The sequence below is a fragment of the Eleutherodactylus coqui genome, chromosome 2 (genome assembly GCF_035609145.1).
Source record: "Eleutherodactylus coqui strain aEleCoq1 chromosome 2, aEleCoq1.hap1, whole genome shotgun sequence".
NCBI classification, from domain to species: domain Eukaryota; kingdom Metazoa; phylum Chordata; class Amphibia; order Anura; family Eleutherodactylidae; genus Eleutherodactylus; species Eleutherodactylus coqui.
Window position 1 is genome coordinate 194,281,633 of NC_089838.1, and position 24,946 is coordinate 194,306,578.

Below are 24,946 nucleotides of genomic sequence, written 5' to 3' on the forward strand. Positions count from 1 at the left end.
TTGAAACAGACTTGCCTCATTCTCTCTCACTCAAATTCTTTAACCATCATAATCAATAATAGGTTGAGCTTTGTCGTGGCTAAGAGGCGCAGATGAATGCATGTGCACAGCTGCCGGATAAGACGCTCTGAAGGGTGCTGTACAGGGGGATTTCACCGCCAGCATTTCAGCCAAGAGAGACACAAATGCACACACTTATACATTATACATTGGGCTGCCAAAAGGGAACCTGGAAAATCTAAATCTTCCAGTCCATCAAAAATAATTCAACTTTGTGAGAAAGGAAATAGAGGTTGAAACATAGAAACATCAATTTTGGATGTAAACCAATGCTGGCCTTTAACCCCTTAAGGACACTGCCTATTTTGGGCTTGAGGACGCAACGATTTTTGGCGGATTTTCTTCTCCATTTTTCAAAAGTCAAAACTTTTTTACTTTTCTGTTGACGCGGTCGTATAAGGGCTGGTTTTTTGCGTGGCGAACTGTAGTTTTTGAGTACACAGACTATATTGTAAAACTTTAAAAAAAAAATTTTATGATACCAACAGGGAGAGAAAACGCATCAATTCTGCCATAGATTTCTTACTTTTTTTTACAGCGTTAATCATGCAGCATAAATGACACAATCCATTTTTTCTGCAGGGCAGTACGATTACAACGATACCAAAATTCTTGCATTTTTTTTTTTAGGTTTTTCCACTTTTCTGCAATAAAAACCCTTTTTTTTGGAAATCTTTTTTTCTAAATTGCTGCAAAGTCTTGTAACTTTTTTAATTTTTCTATGTACGGAGCTCTAGAGGGCTTATTTTTTGCACGACGAGCTGTAGTTTTTATTGGTACCATTTTGGGGTACACATGTTTTTTTTGATCACGTTTATTGCGTTTTTAGGGAGGCAAAATGCTAAAAATTAGCATTTTGCCTCAAGTTTTTTAGTGTTTTTTTTTACGCTTTGTTCTGTGCACAGTCAAAAGCATGTGCAACTTATTGTACACGGCGCTACGGACGTGACAATACCAAATATGTGGGATTTTAATTTTTTTTTATGCCAATATGAGAAAGCATAAAAAAGGTTTTTTTTTAACTTTTTTGTTCATTTTTATTACCTTTTTTTTTTTTTACACCATTTAGGTCCCTTTGGGGGACTCACAGCACAGCACTGATGATCGCTGTGATAAGGCATTGCAGGGCTACTGCCCTGCAATGCCTTATTACTTATACAGAGATCACAGGCTATGGCAATACAGGACCTGGCGTCCTGTTGCCAAGCCAACCAACCAGTCATGTCACAGAGGGAGCGCGCTCCCTCTGTGAACCCTACCCTTCCCGTGCCGCGTCCCCCGATGTACCCCCGCTGTTGCAGCGGGAGGCCGGCTATGACTGATAGCCAGCTCCCGCTGCGGTATAGAGCAAGATCACTTATGATTCCGTGCTATCCCCAGGACGTAAGTTTACGCCCTGTTGCGGGAAGTACCTCACTACCAGGACGTAAACTTACGCCCTGGAGTGGGAAGGGGTTAAAGGCATTCTCCAGTGGAGTTTAAATAAGCCTAAAATGATAGCACACTAGATGTGCATAAAATGTCTAATTAAATCACAAGTGATGATCTCAGGTCCAGTGTATGCATTATATATTTATTACTACCACTTCTCTTCCTAACCTCTAACTATGCTCATATTCAGAGGACTTCTTCATTCATAAAGAAAGTCACTCCATTGATCTGATCATTCTGTACAACAGTGATCCATTGAAAATATCACTTACCGTAATCTAAAAACTCAACCCCTTACACCCCCATCCATCAATACCTAAAAAGTCAATAACTATCAAAATGGTACACACTGGTTAAATGTTATTTCTTGTTTTAAATGTTAACAATGTTATTAATAAAATAATCCAAGCATTACTGGCTACAGTTAAAAATATGTAAAGAACCTGCATACTCGGACCATATGCTGTATAAGAATGCATAGTCTATCCTTTGTAATTAATACTAATGTCCGCAACCATAATTACACCTATATGTTATTGAAAATACCAATAAAAATCATTGGAAAGAAAATATCAATAACACTCCTTATTCTCCGACTACGAACATGCAATGTGTCTATCTGTTTTCTATTACCCATAATCCACCAGCTTCAGCAAAAACTTTGGATCTCAATCAAGTCATAGACCTCCAGCCAGCACCTATTTAAATAGGAATTCCTGTTTAAATAATGCTCCACTCGACTCCTGCACTCCAAAAGGCTCCCTGTCTGCCACTAGCGACTGCTCAACACACCTAAAGAGGAGAGGTACGTGCAGGGTGTCTGCCGGCTCCCTGGGGCAGCTTTAGAACATCGTGGCCTACTAACCACAGGGGGCTGCAGGCTCCCCTAGAGAGGGCTTCACTTCCGGTCGGCAGGCACCTTAATAGAAGAGCTAGTGAGGCTTCCATCTGCCATTGGAGAGGGAGAGAGCTCCTGCCAGAGACTCAGACGCCTGCTGTGCATATACCTGGGCTTCCTTATCTCTGCCAGCGACACCTTCCTTATCTCTGCCTGCTGGAGGGTCCCGCAGCCGAAAGCCTCATAAATTAACCCCTGCTGGTCCAGGTCTGCAGAGGCTCAGCTGGATCCTGGCAGTAATCATCAGCCTGCACAGTTAGTATCCTCACAGACTGCAGCCCAAAGCTCCCCTCACTGTGGTCACACACTTAAAACTTTGCAGCAGCACAGGACCAGGAAGCCAGCAGATAAAACAACTTGTCATAAAGTAAATAAGCCACCAAGGGTTGTGCCATCTCAAACTGCCCTAAAATCTCTGCAGGAGCAGCAGCAACCTTCCCAGCTCTGCTACATTCTAGATCACTCCTGATACTGTGCCTCCACAGCTGTGGGGGGCTGGGGAGGAGAGGAGAAACTAAAAGGTGGTGCAGGGAACAATAAACTCACACATGCAGCCTTTTCTTCTATAATCCACAAAGTCTGCTTCATTTGCACCTATTCATTGACTTTTGACCTGCTCTCTACCGACACCTACTGGTGGTGTAGTGTCAGTCCACTGGCATCACTTCACTATGACTATTCCTCAACAGTTATGCACTAACCACTAAACTACATGTGAACTCCCCCTGCGATACGTTACAAGCTCGGGCCAACGGATATCTCTGACTGTACCCCTCCGGCAAGATGGCTCCCATTAAACAAAATAAAATAGCCAACAAGCTGCAACAGTATGCCCGACCCAGCGGCTCAGCGGACACCCGATCTAACGAGCCCTGCAGCCCACAAGGCACATCCCCTGCGGGAGCCGCCCCAGTTTCGCCTCCTGTGTCCGTCCCAACCATTGCTGATGTGTTGAAAGCAATTACGGAGTCCCGCTCTGCCCTGACAGAGAAAATCGATGCCTTGCAATCAGACTTTAGTCTGCTGAGAGCGGATGTTCAAACGCTGCGGGAACGCACGACCGAGATTGAGACCCGAGTCTCTGACCTGGAGGACACCACTACACCGTTCTCGGACCGGGTGCAGACCCTTAGTATCAGCTTTACAGCACAGCAGAAGAAAATCGATGACATGGAGAACCGTCTGCGTCGGTGCAATCTCAGGTTCGCGGGACTGCCGGAGGGAGCAGAGGGCAAAAACCCCTGCGATTTCTTGGAATCGCTCCTCAAGCAGGCATATGGCCCAGACTCCCTTTCGCCTCTGTTTTGTGTGGAAAGAGCCCACCGTATTCCATCTAAAGCCCCGCCACCTGGAGGACCCCCTCGTACCTTCATAGCTAAATTACTCAACTATAGGGACAGGGACAAAGTCTTGGCGCTTAACCGCATGAAAGATCCGCTGAAAGTCGGAGGGCAAACAGTCCGTATCTTCCCAGACTTTTCCCTGGAGGTGCAGCAGAGACGACAAAAGTTCACAGAGGCAAAGAAAGCTCTGCGCGCTAAACAGCTTATCTACGCCATGTTGTACCCTGCTAGGCTAAAAGTGATTAAGAACAATCGCTCCCATTTCTTCGAGAGTCCTGGAGATGTCCTAAATTGGCTCGAGCAAAATTAAATCCTGTTTGTGAGACATTACAAAATTGTTGCCGTGGCTGGCCTACTATCTCTTCTGTATAGCAACAACTGAATAAGACTCCTACCCCTTTTCTCACCGCTTCCCATCCTTTCTTGCTTCCTTTCCCCTTTCTCACTTCTTCCCCCCTACCCACCTCTTTAGGCTCTTGGGCCAGCCACTTATGATACAACCGTTTTTGATATGTGATGTGAGTTGTTGTCAACTATGCTATTCCTCTCCTCTGATTTTCCCGGTGATTTGGCGATATTACTCTCTGTGGCCCTTCCCTGGTGGACCCCTCTTCGTGGCCAATGGCCTGAGGGAGCTCCCCTCCTAGGGCAATCAGCCTACATATCAGTGGCTTGTGTTATAGCCGGGTATATGCGAGCTGTGATACAGCCCACACCTACACAATTGTGTCTCATGCTCTTTCGCAGGGGGACCATATGACTATATTTGCTCTCTTTGTCTTAAGTTTCTCTGTTGGGTTTCTGGGGCAGGCCTAACGCCCCTCACAAAGTTTTGTATTATGGGATCCAAACCTGTCCTAAGTTCGGGGGGATGGGTAGGGTGGGAAGGGGTTCTTCTTATGGTTCACACATCTAAGATAACTATTCTGCTTTATTGTCCTTTTCTTTGGCGCGGCTCTTCTTTCAGTGTTATGCGGGTGTTCTGCACAAACAATGTCCAACTCTATGACAATGGCTAGTACGCATCTCAAGTTGATCTCCTGGAATGTTAGGGGCTTGAATTCCAAATTTAAAAGAGCCTTGGCTTTCAACTTTCTGAAAGTTCATTCTCCCCACATCATACTATTCCAGGAGACGCATTTGCAGGGCTCAAAGATACTGGCTCTTAAGAGGGCCAATATAGGCTCTGCGTATCACGCTACTTATTCCAACTATGCCAGAGGAGTTAGCGTGCTGGTAGCTAAATCAGCCCAATTTGTATTCCGACAAATCCACATTGATTCTGGGGGTCGGTTTCTGATCCTTCAGGGCACCTTTTATGGCCGGCTCCTCACGATAATCAATATTTATCTGCCGCCCCCCCGCTGATGTTAAAATCCTTACTGACATAATGACCCAGGTGGTCTTGCTCGAACCCGCTCCAATAATATTTATGGGGGATTTCAATCTTATTTTAGATCCGGTGCGGGACCGTTTCACTCCAGCTGCTTCTATATCAACCAGATTGCTTATGTGGGCTGACTGCTACTTGCTGCAGGAAATATGGCGCCTGCGACACCCGCATGACACCGCTTATTCATGTCACTCCCTAACATATAATTCCTTTTCCCGTATCGACCTGTGTTTTGGCTCCCTGGACTGTCTCCCTATGGTGCGGGATGTGTCCTACCTGCCCAGAGGTGTATCAGACCATTCCCCACTCCAGCTGGTCCTCGACCTTGGTGTGGAGGGCTCTCGCCCTTTGTGGAGACTAAGCCCCTTGTGGCTGGCACAGGGAGAGATACATGAGTATGTTGAGCAGGAGGCAGGGATGTACTGGGAGGTCAATGAGGGGACTGCCTCAGAACTGACTGTGTGGGATGCCTATAAGGCCTTTACCAGGGGGTCTTTTACATCCGCCATTGCTGAATATAGAAGATCTCTGCAAGCTGCCCGATTGGACCTGGAATGCCGCCTTGTTGCAGCGGAAGCCAGGCACATAGCAGATCCTTCCCCAGAAGCCTATCTAGACTTAAATAACCTACGGCGGGAATACAAATTACTACTCGCTGAGTATACCAAAAAGAAGCTTCTTTACTCCCGTCACCAGGTCTTTGACCAGGGAGATAAGAACGGTCATTTGTTGGCCTATTTAACAAAGGAGGATCAGACATTGCCGCCAATCACGGGGGTGCGCGATGCTTCGGGGACTCTGGTGGATAATCCCAAACTGATCAATCTAACGTTTGCCCACTTCTATAGTAATCTTTATACTTCCAAACTTAGCTGCTCGGATGAACAGCTAATAGCTTACCTTGGTAATATCCCCTTCCCAGTGCTGAGCCAAAGTAGTGCCACTTATTTGGATGGGGACTTGAGTATAGAGGAGGTAATGGATGCTATCAAGTCACTCCCCAATAGGAAATCGCCAGGGTTGGATGGACTTCCTGGGGAATGGTATAAAAAGAATGCGGATTTCCTAGCTCCCCGACTTCTAACGCTATATAATTCTATTCTGCGTGATGGTGCCCTGCCGGACACCATGCGCAAGGCCATAATTGTCATGATTCCTAAAGCTGGAAAAGATCCTGCAGATTGTGGTTCCTATAGGCCCATCTCGCTTAACAACGACGTTAAAATTTTGGCAAAAATACTAGCGATGCGCATAAACTCCATTCTTAAAGAGATTATACACCCTGACCAATCTGGCTTCATGCCTGGCAAAAGTACAGACATGAATCTAAGGCGGCTTTTTGACCATCTGACATATGAACACTAACTGTGGGAAACGCACCCTGGTATTTATAGACCAGGCAAAGGCCTTCGACTCAGTAGAGTGGAGGTACTTGTGGGCAGTGATGCAACGGTTTGGATTTGGGCCAGCATTTATTAGGTGTGTAAAGATCCTATATGACTCCCCAGTAGCCAGTATCAAAACCAATGTCCATGTTTCTGCCCAGTTCCCCCTCGGTAGAGGCACACGACAGGGTTGCCCCCTGTCCCCTGCCCTGTTTGCCCTTGCTATAGAGCCCCTTGCAATTTGGGTCCGGACCTCGCCGGTAATAAAGGGATTTAAACTTCACAATTATGAAGAGCGCATAGCACTATATGCTGATGACACCCTCCTCTTCCTCCAGGATCCAGAGTCCTCTCTTGATTCTGCACTCGCCATTTTTGACACATTTGGCCTACATTCTGGTATTCGGGTCAATTGGGACAAAACCCATTTAATTGCAATAGACCCTGCGGCAGCTGAGCTCCCTTTGCCCGCTCCACTAAGCTGGACAGCTCAGACAAACTATTTGGGTATAAGGGTGTCGGTGGGGGTTTCTACCTTCTTTGACCTTAATTTAGCTCCCCTCCTTAAATGGGCTGAGGGAATGGCGACGCGTTGGGCCTCTCTCCCGCTCACTCTAGTGGGCAGAGTCAATTTGTTAAAGATGAAGCTACTACCAAAATTTTTGTACGTCCTGCATAATTCCCCTGTCCTGGTCCCAACCAGATTCTTTGCCACGCTTCGTGGGATTGTACTGCGTATCCTGTGGAGAGGCTCCACCCCCAGGATTAAATTGGAGACCTTGTGCCTCCCAGTGAGCTGGGGAGGATTAGCCTTACCCCACTTCTACTACTACTATCTGGCCAGCCAGCTGGTGTATGCTGGGTGGTGGCTGACTTCATCGGATTACAATCCGGCGGTGGGACTGGAGCGCAGGGTGGTGGGCTCCACCCTAGGATTGAGGGGTCTGCTGATGCGTGGCCCCTCCTCTCCTATTGCCCCCTTACCTGACCCCATGCTGGTAACACTTAAAATATGGCACAAGGCCTTGCAGCTGACCCCTGTAGTGGAAGTCACATGGTCCCCACATACTCCTTTGTGGGATAATCCACACTTGCCGCACCTGCAGCGCTTTACAGAGTCTGCATTCTGGAGAGCTCATGGTATTAATGTACTATCGGACATAGTCAGTGAGGGCATCTTCTGCACTTTCCTCCAGCTTCAGATAATCTACAACCTGCCTGGGCACTCCTATTTCAGGTACTACCAGCTACGACATGTGATCAGGGCTCAGTTTCAGGGCCTGTCCATACCGATGTCCCTGACTCGGTTGGAAGGCTTGGCACAGATGTGCAACCTAGTAAGACCACTGTCCAGTTTCTATGCCCACCTGATGCAGTGTCTTGCCCCGTTGAGGGAGAGGGCGACCCAGAAGTGGGTCATTGACATTCCTGATCTGTTAGCGGAGGAGAGTGAAGACATATTGGTGAGCTCTGGTCCTCCTTTGATTAGTGCTAGAGATAGGCTTATCCAGGTAAAGTTCATACACCGTATATACTACACCCCATCCAGGCTACATGTAATGGGTCTGCTCCCCTCAGCGACCTGTCCCCGATGCTTAATTGCTGATGGGACCATCATGCACATGTTCTGGGACTGCGGTGTCATGCGAGACTACTGGGGGGACATTCTTGTATTTATGGAATCTCACCTGGGGGCCCCGAGGATCATGCACCCTGGGGTTTGCCTCTTTGGGCTTGTTGGAGACCTACCAGTGGCAGCCGCAACCCGCACCTTATATAAGCTACTGTTTTTCTATGCTAAGAAGGTAATTTTGTTAAATTGGAAGCACCCTGGTAGGCCGACCAGAAACGCATGGATCCAGGTGGTGAACTCTGTGCTTCCAATGTATAAACTGACTTATATGGCAAGGGGATGTCCTGAGAAGTTTGACAAGGTTTGGGGGCACTGGATGAACTGTCCGGCAACAGCAGCAGAGATGCCTATCTAGATACTGGGAATGGATATGGTGAGGGATACTCGCTTGAACCAATCTACTGTTTAGGCTAATTCTTTTTTCTTTTTTTCTTTAAGAGTCGCGCAGGGTTGTTTAAGGTGGGAGGGGAGGGGGGGGGGGGTTGTTCTATCTATTTGTTTGTCCCTTTTTTGGTTGTTTTGTCTTGTTTTTTCCTTCTTTTTTCTCCTGGTGTCTTGGGGCTCCAGACTAGGAGCCCTCCCTGGTTGGGTTTGTTCCATTATGAGTAGTTGATAAATGTGAAAATGAACAGCCAAGTATTATGTTTTACGAGAAATGCACACGAATATGCGAGACACTCAGTGTTTTCACTTTTGTCTTTTTTTTTTCAGTTCTCATGTACTGTAATGTATCAGCAAGGTGTGCATTCTTTATGATGTCTGCTGTTACTGTATATTTGTCTTTTGGCTAAATAAACGTTCCTTTAAAAAAAAAAAAATAATGCTCCACTCCTCTGCAAAGAGAACACACCAATGCTGGCTAAGTGTCCCCAACTAAAATACCGAGGAAGGGTCGCAACGGCCCCAAAACAAGTGTATTATTATATGCTGGATTAATAAAAACAGAGGAGTCAAACACAAACACATCTCCGGTCTCTTTAAGAATAGATTGCATCTACAACCACTTTTTTCCCTACATTTATCTCCTGTACTTACACGTCCTCCCTGGAAGGTGTGACGTTTCGTGGATTGGCTGCAGCCTCTCAGACTCGTCAAGAATCGTTTAATCTCACTCCCATATACATAATAAGGGAGGATAATAAGGAAAACAAAATTCGCAAACCAAAACATTAGGATATAGACATGCTCCCCTCCCTCCTTTTTCCTTTCATCTTTCATATGCACTGTTACATGTGCAGGGAGAGAGAAGAGGTAAGCTGTGACTACGGCTTATTGTGAAAGGTGGATCCAGTGTTATTTCTAAAAAAAGGGTTTACCTGCCTGTGATGATAATGATGTGACGACTCGAAGTTTTCTCCGTAGAACAAGAAGTGCCAGAGTGGCGAGTGTGAAAACGTCTGGATATTACGCTCAAATTTTAAATATAGAACGTGACAAAAACCTTAAAAAAACAAACACAAATTCTTACAAGAAATAAATAAATGCTTGATTTACACAATAGGCCATATTCTCATGGCACAATCCTTCAAAAGGATTGTACTAAGATAGAATGTTTACTCCTATCTACAAAATGAGGGATAACGCTGGGACCTCCACCGATCCCTGAAGGGTCCCACATGAATGAAGCTTTGGTTATGATTGCCAAACACTTGAAGAGCATAATTATTGCTGAAATTTCTGAAACTGTCCAACACTGACTGGGATTTGTAGAAATCAACGTCCTTACTGCCCCATTCAGATGATGTATGGAACTGATTTTCTGTTGGAGAAATTTCTGTAAACAAATCTGCCGCATCTGATTATACTATAACTCTGCCTGTGATTCAGTCACTTAAACAAACTTCTCACTGCGGGGACCCGCAGCGAGACTCACTTATAGCCTCACTTTTCAACAACCATAGCTTTTATTTTTCCATCGACATGCCATATGACTGCTTGTTTCTTTGCATGGCAAATTGGTACAATTTTTGGGTGCATATAATGTATTGCAAAAACCTATCAATTTTTTTTGAGAGCAGGAAGAGAAAATGTATCAATTCTGCCATTTTTTTGTACAGCGTTAATCATACAGCATAAATGACATGGTGCATTTTCTCTGAGGGTCGGTAAAATTACGACAATATGAAAAATATACATTTCTTTAGGTTTATGCACACTAAAATCCCTTTTTTTTGGAAATCATTTTTGCCTGCGTTTTTTAGGGATATCTTTACAGTTTTTGCTGTGTGGGATGAATACTGCGTTCAATTTATTCTATAGGACGTTAAGGACACAATTATAACGAATAATGTTTTTGGTTTTTTTTATACAAATAGTGGAAAATGTGCAAAAAAAAAAGGTTGTTTTTTTACATTATTTATCCATGTAGGGAGCTTGAAACATAACAGTTCTGATAAGGCATTGCAGGACTTTTGTTTGCAATGCCTTATTGCTTACAATAGTGATCATAGGCAATGGCAAACTAGGACGCTAGTATCTGGCATCCTGTTGCAATGGCAATCCATCGCCCTCCTGCGAGGGGTACAACGACATCAAAGGACTGTGCTCCCTCTGTGAACCCTTTACATGCTGTGATCTACATAGAAGTAGAGGGTTAGATGGGGGGATCGCTGTCTTTATGTACCGTATATACCGGCGTATAAGGCGACGGGGCGTATAAGACGACCCCCCAACTGTCACCTTATACGCCGGTATACAGTGGAGAAAGTAAAAAAAATTCATTACTCACCTGCCCCGGTGTTCTGTCGCGCTCCGGCAGGATGTCGCTCGCTCCTCGTCCCCGTCGCAGCATAGCTTTCTGAATGCGGTGCTTGAAATCCCCGCTTCCAGAAAGCTAATACACACGCCGGCAGCCATGACATCATTGAATGGCTGTGATTGGCTAAAGCGCACGTGGCTTCAGCCAATCACACTATTCAATGACATCATTGAATGGGTGTGATTGCTAACACGTGCGCCTTCAGCCAATCACAGCCATTCAATGCTGTCATGGCTGCCGGCGTGTGTATTAGCTTTCTGGAAGCGGGGATTTCAAGCCCCGCATTCAGAAAGCTATGCTGCGCCGGGGACGAGGAGCGAGCGACAGCCTGCCGGAGCGAGCGACATCCTGCCGGAGCGCGACAGAACACCGGGGCAGGTGAGTAATGAATTTTTTTTTTTTTACACTTTTTTTTTTTTGTATTACCGGCGCATAAGACGACCCCCGACTGCAGAGCAGATTTTTCGGGGTTCAAAAGTCGTCTTATACGCCGGTATATACGGTACCCCTGCTCCTGCAGCAGGAGGCCGGCTATCGGTAACAGTTTATGATCACACAAACAAAATTCAAATCAGCAGGAAAGTATGTTCTTCCCAAGACTATTTAACCTCTATTTAATGACTGACCCATTTTACATTCTAAAGACCAACCGATTGTTTTGGGCTTTTTTCACGGTCACATTTCTAGAGCCTTAAAGTTTTAATTTTCCATCACCATAGCTGAATGAGGGCTTGTTTTTTATGGGAAAAGTATTTTTTAATGGTATAAATTTGGGGTACAGATAATGTATTTAATAACTTTGGGGAGGAGGGAGATTGGGGAAAAAATTCTGCTATTAATTTTTAGACTTAATTTTTATGTTGTTCAGCATTGACAACAAATAATGTGATAACATGATTCTCTGGGTCAGAAAGATTCCAGAGATACCACGTTTAGGGCTCAGCCATAGGAGCGTTTTTTTCCCTCGCACCTAGGTGCGCAAAAAAAAAAAAAAGCATTGCATGGATGTGCAAAATGTGCCTGACCGCAGCTCCATGATTTGCTTGGGATGCAGGCAACTCCCGCAGTGACTTTCAGGAAAGGGCTTGAAATATAAGCCCTTCCCTGAAAATCATCCCTAGCTGCTAAAAAAAAAATTTAAAAATATATACGTCACCTTTCCGCCGCTGTTGGGGCTCCGGCACATCTTCTCCCTGGCTGCCAGCACTGCTCTGAAGCACTTTCGGCTGGCCGGGGATATAAAAATCCCCACCTCCTAAAAGTTCCTTGTCTGATTGGCTGAGCGTTCAGTGCTCAGCCATTCATTGAATGACAGCTGAGAGCTGCCTGTGATTGGTCACAGCACTCAGCCAATCAGAGGCAGCGCTCAGCCATTCATTGAAGTATACAGAAGTATATTGCATAAGTGAGCAAACAATTTAGTTTAAAGTCCTATATGAAAACTAAAAAATGCATGCTATCCCTAGTGTGTTGGTTGGAACTGTGTGGGCAGTTAGGTCCATAGGTTCCAGCGTGGGGAAGTCCTTGTTGGGACAATCGCCCTCCTTGCAGGCAGGGTTCTTGTGGATGTTGTCTTGTTAGAGTCCGGCGTGACAATGAAGACCCAAGACGTGGACTCGCAGGCTTAAGTGACTTGGCCAATTCATGAAACAATACTTCGTACAGGTGACAGATATTCCATCTGGATATGCGTGCAGGTATGGAGGGGCGTGTTTTGGTCGTTTGTCAGTCCATAAGTTATGTCTGCCCATTAGTCTAGTATGCAGTTCAGTCCCTTTGGTGTTCCAGCCAGCGCATACTGTTTGAACGCAATACCATCTTGTGCCCATGCTAAGGCGTCACGCTTTGATGCGCTCAGCGGACGCAACACATTAACAGAAATGTTTTTCTTAAAAAGGTATATATACACACACACGCACACATATATACACACTCAGGGTGAGGTAAAAGTCTGGACACACTTATTTAACTGGTATAGCAAAGAAAAAAATGATTTCCAATGTTTGAAAATATGATTTGGGAGGGAGGCTACATTTTTGGTGGAAAAGTTTTTAGCTGCCATTTTGAATTCTGGAATATTGAATTCACCTTAGGTTTTGCAAATGGGTAGGAAGTCATATGATATATCAGTCTTAGCGAGAGACTTTACTCAAACACACTGGAAGTATAATTTTTTCCCTCTCTTTAAGCGAAGACAAAGTTGATATATTGTTTCCGACATCCAGGGCCTTTTTTCATTGACTGATTGTTGAAACGGTGAGAAGTACGTCCAGAAACTTACAGGACACCATATTCCCATCTGCGCTCAATGAGAACAGCGAGTTCCCACATTACTTTCAGCTGGATAACGCACCTCCTCACTTTGCTGTGGCTGTAAAATTCTTTAGGCACTGGATTAGGCGGAGGGGCCGGTAAAGAAAAGACACTAAGAACTAAGATGCATCACGGCTCTATTATATTGTGTATGCTACTGAGGAAGGGGACTATAATAGCCAGGCCCTGAAATGCTCTGAGATGGCTGTTCTAGAATAAGCACTGAAAGGATCCTGGTGTTTTGCCTTTGATATTCTGGTTGGCACTAAGGAGGTAGAGTTGCACTTGACAGTTCCTCTTCCCTACAAACGTAAATGGCATAGTCTCCTACCCTGACATCTTCCATGACCATTAGTTAGGTTCTTCGAGCCTATCCCTATCCCTATCCTGCTTTTTTCTCCTTTTTTCTCTGACGGCTCAATGTTATTTTGACCCTTTGGGGCAATTGGCTGCTTTGGCACCCCAATGGTGGACCTACTATAGAGAGTTCTTTTGAAATCAGTGTGCCATCCTCTGATCCCACAACCCCCGCTTAGTGGGTTTACCTTTTGATTTTTAATTCCATGTCTGTTTGGCACAGTATTGGACTTTTATAATTATTGCATGTGGTTAGAAGGAACATGATCAGCTCCGGGGTAACAAAACTCACACAATTTTCTCGCCTGTGTGAATGCACCCTAAGCTGGACAACATGTGTAATTGACTTATGGCAGTTGTGTAATTAAAACATAATCTTGTGTATTATGTTGTAAGCCCTGTTAAAAATAAACTAACAGAACTCAGAAAAAAAACTTTAGGGACACTATCTGCTTCTTAATTACCATGAATATAGTAGAATAATAAAGCCATTATACTTTGACTCAGATGGCCATGGGGAATACATTGTTACTGAGGCATCTGCTGTGTTTCCTGCTACCATCCCTTTAATTACAAGGAGGAGGAAAGCTAATACAAATGTAGAAATGTAATTACTTTGTAAAAGCCCAAATCCTAGCCCAAAGCCATGTTCTTCCTGTAATATCACATTCTTCTCTTCTTGTGTAAACTTTTCATTATGAAGAAGACATCTTCATAATCTAATAAAAATGGTTATAATGCAACTCCTGAAAATATTATTCTTGCATTAGAAACAGTAGCATGTTTTAGTAATGTTCTTTTAATGCAATTTGTGCTGTGCAGGAGCCCATTGAACTTGATCATTTAGAATGTGATCAATGTGAATTAGTGCCTCACAAAGGTAAAGCATTTGATCATTGGGAATTTGATCAATGTTTCTTGCGGCCAAGCCAAGATAAGGCATTTATCAAGAGTGTGCATAATTGTAAGCTCATTTGCACTAAAAGAACGCGGTAATAACCTGCTTTTAATGCAATATGTGAAATCCAATCATTTATTACATACTATAATTAGTGATTCAGATGGCATTCGATTGCTTTTTGCAGAACCACTGCTTTATTTAACACCTTCATACCAATGACAAAGGCATAGCAGCCACGTAGAGGTCACAGAGTACATGAAAGTTTTATATACAATGTACCAGTATTACATGACGTCTTTAGGGTAATCCCAGCTCATATCTGCGTTCCCACGGGACGGAAATCCCACGGAAATCTTGAGGCTTGGCTGCACCAAAAAGCCGTGAGATTTCTGCTGGAGAGATGCAGCTTCAAAACCCGCGGGTTTTGATGCAGTTCAGCCACCGGCATTCCATTGCGGCTTTCTATTCTGTTATTCTCACCAAGTTTTAAAAAAAAAATGTTTTCCCTTTACATGCACTATGCGGGTTAAATGTATTAAAGGGGTTGTTTCGCGAAAGCAAGTGAGGTTATACACTTCTGTATGGCCATATTAATGCACTTTGTAATATACATCATGCATTAAATATGAGCCATACAGAAGTTATTCACTTACTTTCCCTGCGCTGGCGTCCCCGTCTCCATGGCTCCGTCTAATTTCAGCGTCTAATCTCCCGATTAGACGCGCTTGCGCAGAAGGGTCTTCTGGCTTCTGTTCGGTCTGGCACCAGCGGCGTTCTGGCCCCGCCCCCTTCTACGCGCCATCGCGTAGCTCTGCCCCGTGTGCCAATTCCAGCCTCCTGATTGGCTGGAATCGGCACACGTGACGGGGCGGAGCTACGCTATGATGCGTAGAAGGGGGCGGAGCCAGAACGCCGCTGGTGCCAGACCGAACAGAAGCCAGAAGACCCTTCTGCGCAAGCGCGTCTAATCGGGAGATTAGACGCTGAAATTAGACGGAGCCATGGAGACGGGGACGCCAGCGCAGGGAAGGTAAGTGAATAACTTCTGTATGGCTCATATTTAATGCACGATGTATATTACAAAGTACATTAATATGGCCATACAGAAGGGTATAACCTCACTTGCCTTCGCGAGACAACCCCTTTAACAATTTTCTCTGTGTCATTACGAATGCAGCGATACTATATAATTCTATTTTTTACATAGTAAACTGGGAAAGGTGGGGATTTGCCGTATTTACTTTTATTTTATAATTTTTTTGCTAACTTCTTATTGAATAGCAGCATCTTTTGTCATTCTATACTTCACTAAAGTAGTGCATTAGAAAGCCTATGAAGCTTAGAAAGTGGAAAAGCCTCATTGGCCACCGTAGCTGGCAAACCCAGGGGCTATATTTAAACCTCCAGGTAACATAGCATCGCATAAGGGCCCCTCAATCACACAGCGGGGGTCCGATGGGTGACAGAGGGAGCCCCTCTCTCCATAAACCTTTTACATGCTGCAGTTGCACTGACCTCAGCATATATAGGCTTAAACAGCGGGGATCAAAGGTTTTTTTCCATGGTCGCAGCTATGCAAGTGCTTGATTTTTGCGTGACAATCTGTAGTTTTTATATGTACCATTTATACCAAATAATTGTTGGGTTTTTTTACATTTTTTTTATACAAATAGTGGAAAATATGCAAGAAAGGTTTTTTATTATTTATTTACACTTTTTATATCCATGTAGGGGACTTGAACAATAACTCTGATTGCTATGACTTTTGTTTGCAATGCCTTACTGCTTACATTAGCGATCATAAGAAATTGCAAGCTGGGATGCTAGTATCTAGTGTCCTGCTGCCATGGCAATCCATCGGTCCCCTGCGATTACACTGAGGGTCTGATGATGTCAAAGAGGGAGCGCGCGCCCTCTGTGAACACTTTATATGCTGTGATCTACATAGAGACTATAGCGGGGGGGGGGGGCACATGCATGATCGTTCAGTGTAAAGGCACAATAATCGCTCACTTATCGTTCAGCTGACTTTTCAAATCAGCTTAGAAGACATTGTTGGATCGTTGGCTTCTCGTCTGGTGTAAACACTCCCCGCTCAGTGCTTCACATAGGAGGTGAAGCGCTGAGCGAGAAGCCCGCGAGCCGGTGGCAAGTCTTTCTGCGTTAACACTCTGCATGAGCGCCGACGACCGTAGCGGTGACATATGCAGTCATTTACCGGACTGTCGACTCGTGTAAAAGGGCCATAAGATACAATGAATGTGAAAATAATCCAACTAGCAGTAAAAACCCAACTGAAAGCCAAAACAATAAAGATTGGCCATAATGGGTGACTTCTATCTGTATAGGCATTGACTTTTGCTCAGTTTGCATCTATGGAGGGCACATGGGATGAGCAGCAGCGAAACAGCTCCTAAATAGAAAAGAAACATAACAAAGGAAAAACAATTGGACATATCAGTTCCCTTTTGTACATTGGGGGATCTGCCAACACCTGTATATATTACACCAGTGGCAGATTTGGCATGACTAGCATTAATAATTTTGATGTGCAAAGGGAACCTGTCACCAGGGCACATGCTGCCCAAACCACGGACAGTATGAACCCAGGACAGATATGTGCATGCAAATGGGAGATGGTACAATGCCTCCAGAGAACCACCTACTAAAAAGCAGCATTGCTGCACGTCAATGTCTGAACTTTTAACAGGCCTTGTAACATAACTATGAACATAAGCCAAAGCCAGAGTCTTCTAAGCGAAGGAAAAGATAAAAGATGTACAGACAGACATTTCAAGGCTTTTGCCCCTCATCAGTGTATAGCAGGTTCCCGACTGGTCGGCCCTGTGATCCTGCCAGCAGATAAGATTTTAACAAGGTTATTAAACTAATTTTATTTGCACAAATGAGAATTTAAATTAACACGGCTAAAAATGTATCTTAGGACACCGAGCAGAAGAGCGGCATTTTACAAATGCCACCTAGGAGAACAGCCCATTATAGCGATCATAGATCTATGATCTTCAACCTTCACATAAAACTCTTAAGGGCACACAAGGCTTGTTGTATCTATTATTTACAGATTAAAAAACCCGTAAAGGACGTGTTCACATGGGCTTGTGCATGTCAGATAGACATCGGATTTGTGTGACGGGGATCTGACAGTTCAATTAGCGGCAGAACGCAGAAGCAGTTCTGCTGCAGATTTCCATGTGAATCCGTACACAGATGTAGCCCCAGCCAATAGCGTTGTCTGATGTGGATTACAAATGGAAACCATGGTGCAACACGGATATGAAAACCAAATGTACTATGAACTATGGCGCAGCTTTTACTAGTATTGAATGATAAAGTGGTGTGGATTTCGAGCCAGATTTTTCACTGTATTGATAAACATAACTTTTATTAAATGACCACATAATAAAAATAACCATGCCAGACTTTGAACTAACAGACACAAAAATATAAACAAAATCACGCCTAAGTGATCAATGAATCATTGGCTCTAGGGGGGAAAATTTCCTTCAGCCTACAGACACATGACATATCTCCGTGTCTGGTAAAAAAAAAAGGCTGGTGGCGCTGCTGAGTTTTTTATTTTCATTGGGGTGGTGCTGGGGAGTTGTGGGATTGAAAGGAACTAGATGAAACTATCCTGTAATTATTAGCTTCTGAACACCTTAAACACCATTCCATTCCTATGGTTTCTCTGCAAAACTGGATAAAGGTTCTTTTATAGAACCAACTAAATTTTTTGGTTTGGTTCCTGATGAAATTGTGCCATTTACAATAGAAACGCGGAGAACCGATGCATAATTATTTGAAAGTGCTATTATACCACTAGTATAGCAAAAGAGAACTAGCATAGAATTAGTGTTGTTTTTTACCAGTGTATCAACCTAAGAAACATAAGTGTAGCATGTAAGAGCCAGCCTAAGACTAAGTACGCAACCAATACAAGAAACCCAAATATTTTTGCACATTGGGAATCCCTGTTAGAAGGAGGGTCTCCCACTTGGGCTATTTTTTCAGGGACCATTAGCGCCAATGCACTATGCGCATGGTGTCCATTGCACTCTGCTTTAAGTGACATTGTACATCAAATGGTCATTTATTTGTTATAACCTTGCTGGCTATTGCTTTTTTTTTTTTTTTTTTACCAGACACGCAGATATGTCATGTGTCTGTAGGCTGAAGGAAATTTTTCCCCCTAAAGCCAATGATTCATTGATCATTTAGGTGTGATTTTGCTTATATATTTGTGTCTGTTAGTTCAAAGTCCGGCATGGTTATTTTTATTACGCAGTCATTTAATAAACTGAAAAGGAATAAATACAGTAAAAAACCTACTTGTAAAATTGTTTAATTGATTCCTCTGCTGCAGTGAATTTCCAGAATACACTCCTATATTCACAGCAAAGTTTTGCAGTGTGAATGAGGCCTTAGGCCGGACTCACAATACCGGATTTGAATTGCAGTTCCGCTCAAATTAGCAGGTCGGAATTCTGTAAGCTGCTTGTGGAAAATAGAATGCAGCATGTTCTATTTTACTGCAGAATCTGCGACATAAAGCCTATTGTGGTGTAGGGTCACGTGATACACCCACAGCCCATACACAATTACATTGCGTACGGGCTGCGGGTATCCGCATCATTGCTAAGCGACGGTGCAGGACATACAGACCCCCCAAAAAAGCTGTACTGCGCGTGACTGGCTGCGTGAGTACGTAGTCATATGCAGTACATTACGCAGCCGTACGCTGGGTCGCGGCTGGAGTCACAGCTGTAACCTGCTGCAGGCTTCTGCACACGGATTCCGCATACGGCTGTGTGAATGAGGCCTTAGGGTGGGTGAGAATTAGTAACGTCAATGCAGCTTGAACAGCAGTTTTTTTGTGGCCAAGACCATAGTCCTATCCAGCAGAAAGGAGAAGCCCTTGTTTATATTTCCAATTCCTTTTGAAACCATTTCTCTCTTAGGCTTTAAAAATTAAAAAAAAAAAACATGAAAAACTGTAGTCTTTAAAAAAAACAAAAAACATAAAAACAAAAAGTTGTGTGTAAATCCACTCAAATAGATTTTTAAAAAAGTATCAAACAAAAACCAAATAGCCTTACTTGAATCTTGCCTCCACGGTGTTTGCAGCTGACTGGTATTGTTCAGTGGTAACTTTATAAAACTGAGCACTCTGCAAATAAAACAGACAGAAAACATTACTTTACATTTATGTTTTATTATAGGAAAGCGGTGGAGGGAAAAAAGGGACTGACTGCCGACATAAACTACTGTGATCTCAGGACTTCATTAGATGGAACCTCTACAGATAGCTACTAATTCCTGTTTGGCTAAGAAATCTTAAAGTATTAAAATACCTAAAAAATAAAAAAAAAGTAATTCTGGATCTTAAAGGCCATTAGACTTTTGCACTCTTTTTCTGTAATCAATGTATTTTTGTAATTGGTTTTCATTAATAATTTCTGATTGTTTGGTTTCTAGGCTTGTCCTGTTTTCCAAGGCACTGCAGATTGAAAGACTGTGACAGATTTACAAGATCCGTCAGTGAGAGTAAACCGATGGCTGCTTCCTGTAAAGGCAGCATAAAGGTATTTTCACATTTTGCATAAATGCTGTGAATTATCTGCAGAAAATCCGTAACATTTTATAGTACAGCCAATGTGGATATGATTTCAAGAAAACTCCTCTACACGCTGTGGAATAAATCGGTCCTCACAGCAGCACATTCAGAATGCCCCATGTGAATGAAGAGGTGATGCATGCTTAACTGCCACTCTATTCGCTTTTATGGAATGAAGGAAGATACCAGAGTGCATTCATCTTTCTTAGTCTCATACAAGCAAATGGAGAGGTGGTTGACAGCTCCATTCACATAGGGCATTTGGTGTACACCCTTTTTGGGACCCACAGTGATCATACAGTGGATAAAAGTTTTTTTAGCAGGAAAACTCCTTTAATGTAAAAGCATGAAAGAAGTACTGTGATTATTCTTATTCCAATCACATTCCTAATATAAACATATCCATGCAGTTCTACAGTCTAATTTATTAAAACGCGATTGTAGCACATCATTCAGTGAATAGAGTTTTATAATAGGATATAAACGGTGTTTAATAAACCTTGACTGAATCTACAGAGTCCATAATGGTTTGGGAATTGTCATACGCTAATCTAACAATGGGAAGCCTTGAGAAATGCAATAACAAACCAACTAAAAAAAATAGTTGCAAAAAATATACATGGCTTTTAACTCCGTAGTATAAAAAAGGACCTTTACAGTAATGCCAGTTTATAGTAAAAGCACAATTAAAGTTGAAATCAGAATATACCAAAACATTACTAACTTTCTTGAAGATAAAGAAACTGAATTTAAGCTCTTTGACATCCATTTTCATAAGCCATTTATTTCACGCTTATCACAGAAGCAAATCAACTACTGCAAAGGTCATCATTTGGATAGCACAAATAACACGACACTGCTAGTGAAAATAGCTTCTTTGACCCAAACACAAGATAGCCCAAATGAAACGGTTGGGATGTTAAATCCTATTTTATTAGCACAAAGTAAAGATTTTTTAAAAAGCTATAACAAAGTAAAGCCGCTTCTCTAAAAGGAACACGGATGTATGGAAACAATTTCTAAAATATACAAATGCAGAATATTGACCAGTACGCAAGTAAGACATCACTCACATTGTCATCATGGCTTTCATTACTAATGGATCCATGGCTAATCCCATCTACTTATATCAGTCAGGTTTCCCTTTATTTTCAGTAGTCTATTTTATATTTTCTATGGCTGAAGGCCACGGGCGATGATCTGCGGGCGATTCTACTCCGTAAAGCTTTCCATAGGATTACTATGGAAAGTGCAGTGCCGACATTCACGAGCGGAGAATCCTAGCGATTCTCCGTTCACGGGATTTAAAATCGTGGCATGCTGCAATTCTCTATGGTGAGCCTATCTATTAGTGCAAAATTATAGAGCCGTCTGTGTGGCAGGTTCATATAATGTTGTTAAGCCGGTTTGGTAAGCATACAAATCTGACAGATTTCTGATATTGAATACAATTCTATCCTGTTGTACCCGTCTATTTTTTGTGTATGTAATGAAAATGCTGTGATAACAACCCATACAATATTTTATAGCTTTACGACTGTTTAGCAATTGCAACTGGGAGGTACTACTATGAGAAGTCCAGGCTAGAATACCGGTACACCATTAGGCCTCTTTCATACAGGCATGGCAATTATCGGGCGCCCCCATCGTGGCCGAAAATTGCATGAATGAGATAAAGGTGCAACCAAGCCAAGGCTAAATCTCCTGTTTTCTCGCCCATTCACAAAGCCAGGCTGTAGTGTAAATACGCCGCAGCCTGGAATTCCGTGGACCGGGGGAAGAGACCTTAGCGCTACTAAAGTAGGGACTTTAGCAGTGCTTGCCACGATAAATTCACCCCCAGTCATTCCCCAGCCTAGGGGAGCCGCCAGCAAGGTGAGGGGGAGGAGCTTTAGCAACACAAGCCACTGCTAAACTCCCTCCCCCCTTCCCTTTTCTGACGGCTTTCATAGGCTCCCATAGGAGTCTATGGGAACAGCCGATGTATTCCCGCAAAAGATAGGATAAGTCCTATCTTTTCCAATGGCGCATAAAAAAAGCCGGCCAGAATGCACACTTTATGTGCTATCTTTTCCTGCCAACCAATTTTACATGCCAGCAAATCGCCCATCTGAACGGATATATTGACATCCAATGCTTCAGATGGACGTGATTTTCAACCAGCGTTTTATCACAGCAAAACAGCAGCAATAAAACACTCATGTGAAAGAGGCGTTATTTGTTGCTAAAAGATTATATGAATATGCTCATGGAAGCATTAGCACTAAAAACAAATATATGCAATATATGCTACAGTCTGTTCTCTGAAATATAAGATTATACAGAAATACACCAGTTTATTGAAATTCGGGTACTTTCACACCTGCGTTCGGGGTTCAACTTTCCTGCTCCGTTTGAGGAGCAGGAAAATGGAAATCCCCTGCGACTGAACGGCTTCATCTCAGGATGGAACAGAACAGTGCCGGACGGACCACCATGAATATAATTGGGCACGCTTTTTTGACAAAAGAAAAAGCGCAACATGCAGCGCTTTTTCTTTCAGTATTTTGAGCGGGATGTGAGACAGAACCTCCGACCAGAGGCACCAATGCAGATGTGAAACTGGCCTTAGTTTGATACAGGTTTTATAGAAAGAGGAGCAAACTATAACCATTCAAGTGATGCAGTGTAATATAAATCAGATATAGAATATATATATATATATATATATATATATTCATTCAGCAGAGCATGAAAAAAAAGGAAAAAAATATAATCTATTATATATTTTTCACAGGTGGTACTCTAGAAGAACTAGGTCATACAAGAGGTATTATTGTGTCTTGACGCCACCAGGAATTCCTGGTGGAGCCAAGATTGACAGGGGGGTGACGCCCCCTGAACATGATTGGCTGCACAGCTTCCTTGGCTGCAGGTCCTGCAAGGACACTAAAGAGGTTTAGAAAAAGCATACAGCGGGTGTCGGCGCTGTAGCTGCGCAGCTCCTGGTGCAAGTGGCTTCCCCGGCGCCGCCCCAGAAAGCCAAACCCTAGCAGGGAGCCCAAAGTAACGTTAATCTGCTTTCCTTGTGAGCTGTATGCGGGGAGCGGGCATCAGGGATCACAAAGGCGTCACCCAGCAGAGAGGCTGCCGCCACCACCCAGCAGAGAGGCTGCCGCCGCCACAGAGCACTTGGGAAACCCCCGCCAACGAGCACGCAGCAGCCAGGCCGGGCGGAGGCGTCAGGGGTCGGCCGGGTGGTAAGCATGGCTGAAATGCCGGGCGGGACGGAGCACACACATAGCAGCACCTGGATTGTTTTGTGCCTGCCCTGGAGGGTTATCTAGAGGGTTACTTTCCTTGATAGCCTTACTTTATTACATGTAAATGCTACCATGTTACAGCGGTAAAATGGCAGCATTTACAGCTATTAATGTAAGGCTAACTGCCAACGTGACCTTCAGCCTAAGCCTGCATCGTTGGCACAAATCAATCCAAACTGTGCTGCTAGGACCTTACAGCCTTGACCCTATTGGGTGCTGGGGGTGTGACGGGCATTCCTCCTGTCACACCCCTAGCTTCTAGTTGCATCAAGATACAATAATACCCATACAAGATAAGGCCCTCCTCCATAGCCAACTTCAAAGGTCATTGTATGCAGAAAGTGTTAACATTCATTCCCTCCATATGTGCCTTTACAACTATGAAGACATGCTCAAAATATAAAAGAAATAAAAATAAGAGCGAACATGTATTAACATTGTATGCTCCATTCATGCTGCAGTCCAGACCTAATGGGCACTGTATAGGAGATTATAGAATTTAATCTTATAAAAACTATGGAAGACCTTTAATTCTGTGACAGCATTCCCCCAGAGCCATGTCTCAGGGAAGATGAACGCTTTCCTGAAAGAAGAAATAATAATAAAATACCATGGAAAATATCAGCAGTAAACATAAAACACACCACGAATGTAAAAATCCCTTCGGCAATTACAGAAGTAGGATTAGGCATACTGGGCAGCTGAATATTGTTTTACAGCAGCATTAGATGCCAAAGATTACAGCATTATTCACACACCTCGCGTAAGACAAGTAATCCACTGCAACCTTTCAATTCTAATAAACCTCAGTTCTCATCCTTAGCTGCTCCTAATAACACCATTTAAATATGTTAAAAGCTTTACAAAGTGGTGAAGTAAGAATATTTAAATGGTGACTAACTTTTCAAACAATTTGTGCTTACATGATAGTGTGATAACTAGTTTATTTTATTAACCCCAAACAATGTTTTTGTGCTGAAAAATCCCTCTAATGTGCTGTCCACTAGGGGTCTCCCTTCCTCCTAGCTTGCTGTCCAAGGTCTGCTGTCAATTGACCAATAGGAGACCCAGCAGCAATGAAAAGGGTAGAGAAGGGTCATGAGCCACAGTGCTCACTGAAATACAGAGCAGAGGGAATGAGGAAGGAGAGACTCACACAGAGTGTCTGCAGGCTAATAGTAAGTTACTGTTTAGGGCTCACTCACACGGGCATCACCAATTACGTATGCATTTTTAATGCGCATAAAATATGCAGTACACAGCAAATACACATTTACATGCATATTTGCTGCATATGTTAAATCCCCATAGCCTGTATTGGCACAAAAATAGGACATGCTGCTTTTTTCTTCACACATGTGAAAAAAAACACAGGTATGAGCGGCCTAACAGAAATTACTAGGGTTTTAGCACTGCATCAAAATATACCTATGCGAGTGCGCCTTTACTGTGTTTTAGCCCTTCCTGTACACACTGTCCTGCATAATGATTTTAAGTTCTGTGTGACAGACACTTAGAGAGCATAATCTGCAGTTCT

The 24,946-nt window shown here is 43.4% G+C and overlaps 1 protein-coding gene across 1 annotated transcript in view; it reads right to left on the reverse strand.

The window, feature by feature from the left end:
- The window catches only part of CHCHD3 (coiled-coil-helix-coiled-coil-helix domain containing 3), a 146,055-nt gene that overhangs the window by 25,581 nt on the left and 95,528 nt on the right, over nt 1-24,946 (reverse strand). The window contains exon 6 of the mRNA XM_066592135.1: nt 19,590-19,660. Within this exon, the coding sequence (XP_066448232.1) occupies nt 19,590-19,660 (71 nt within the window). The remainder of the gene's footprint in view (nt 1-19,589; nt 19,661-24,946) is intronic.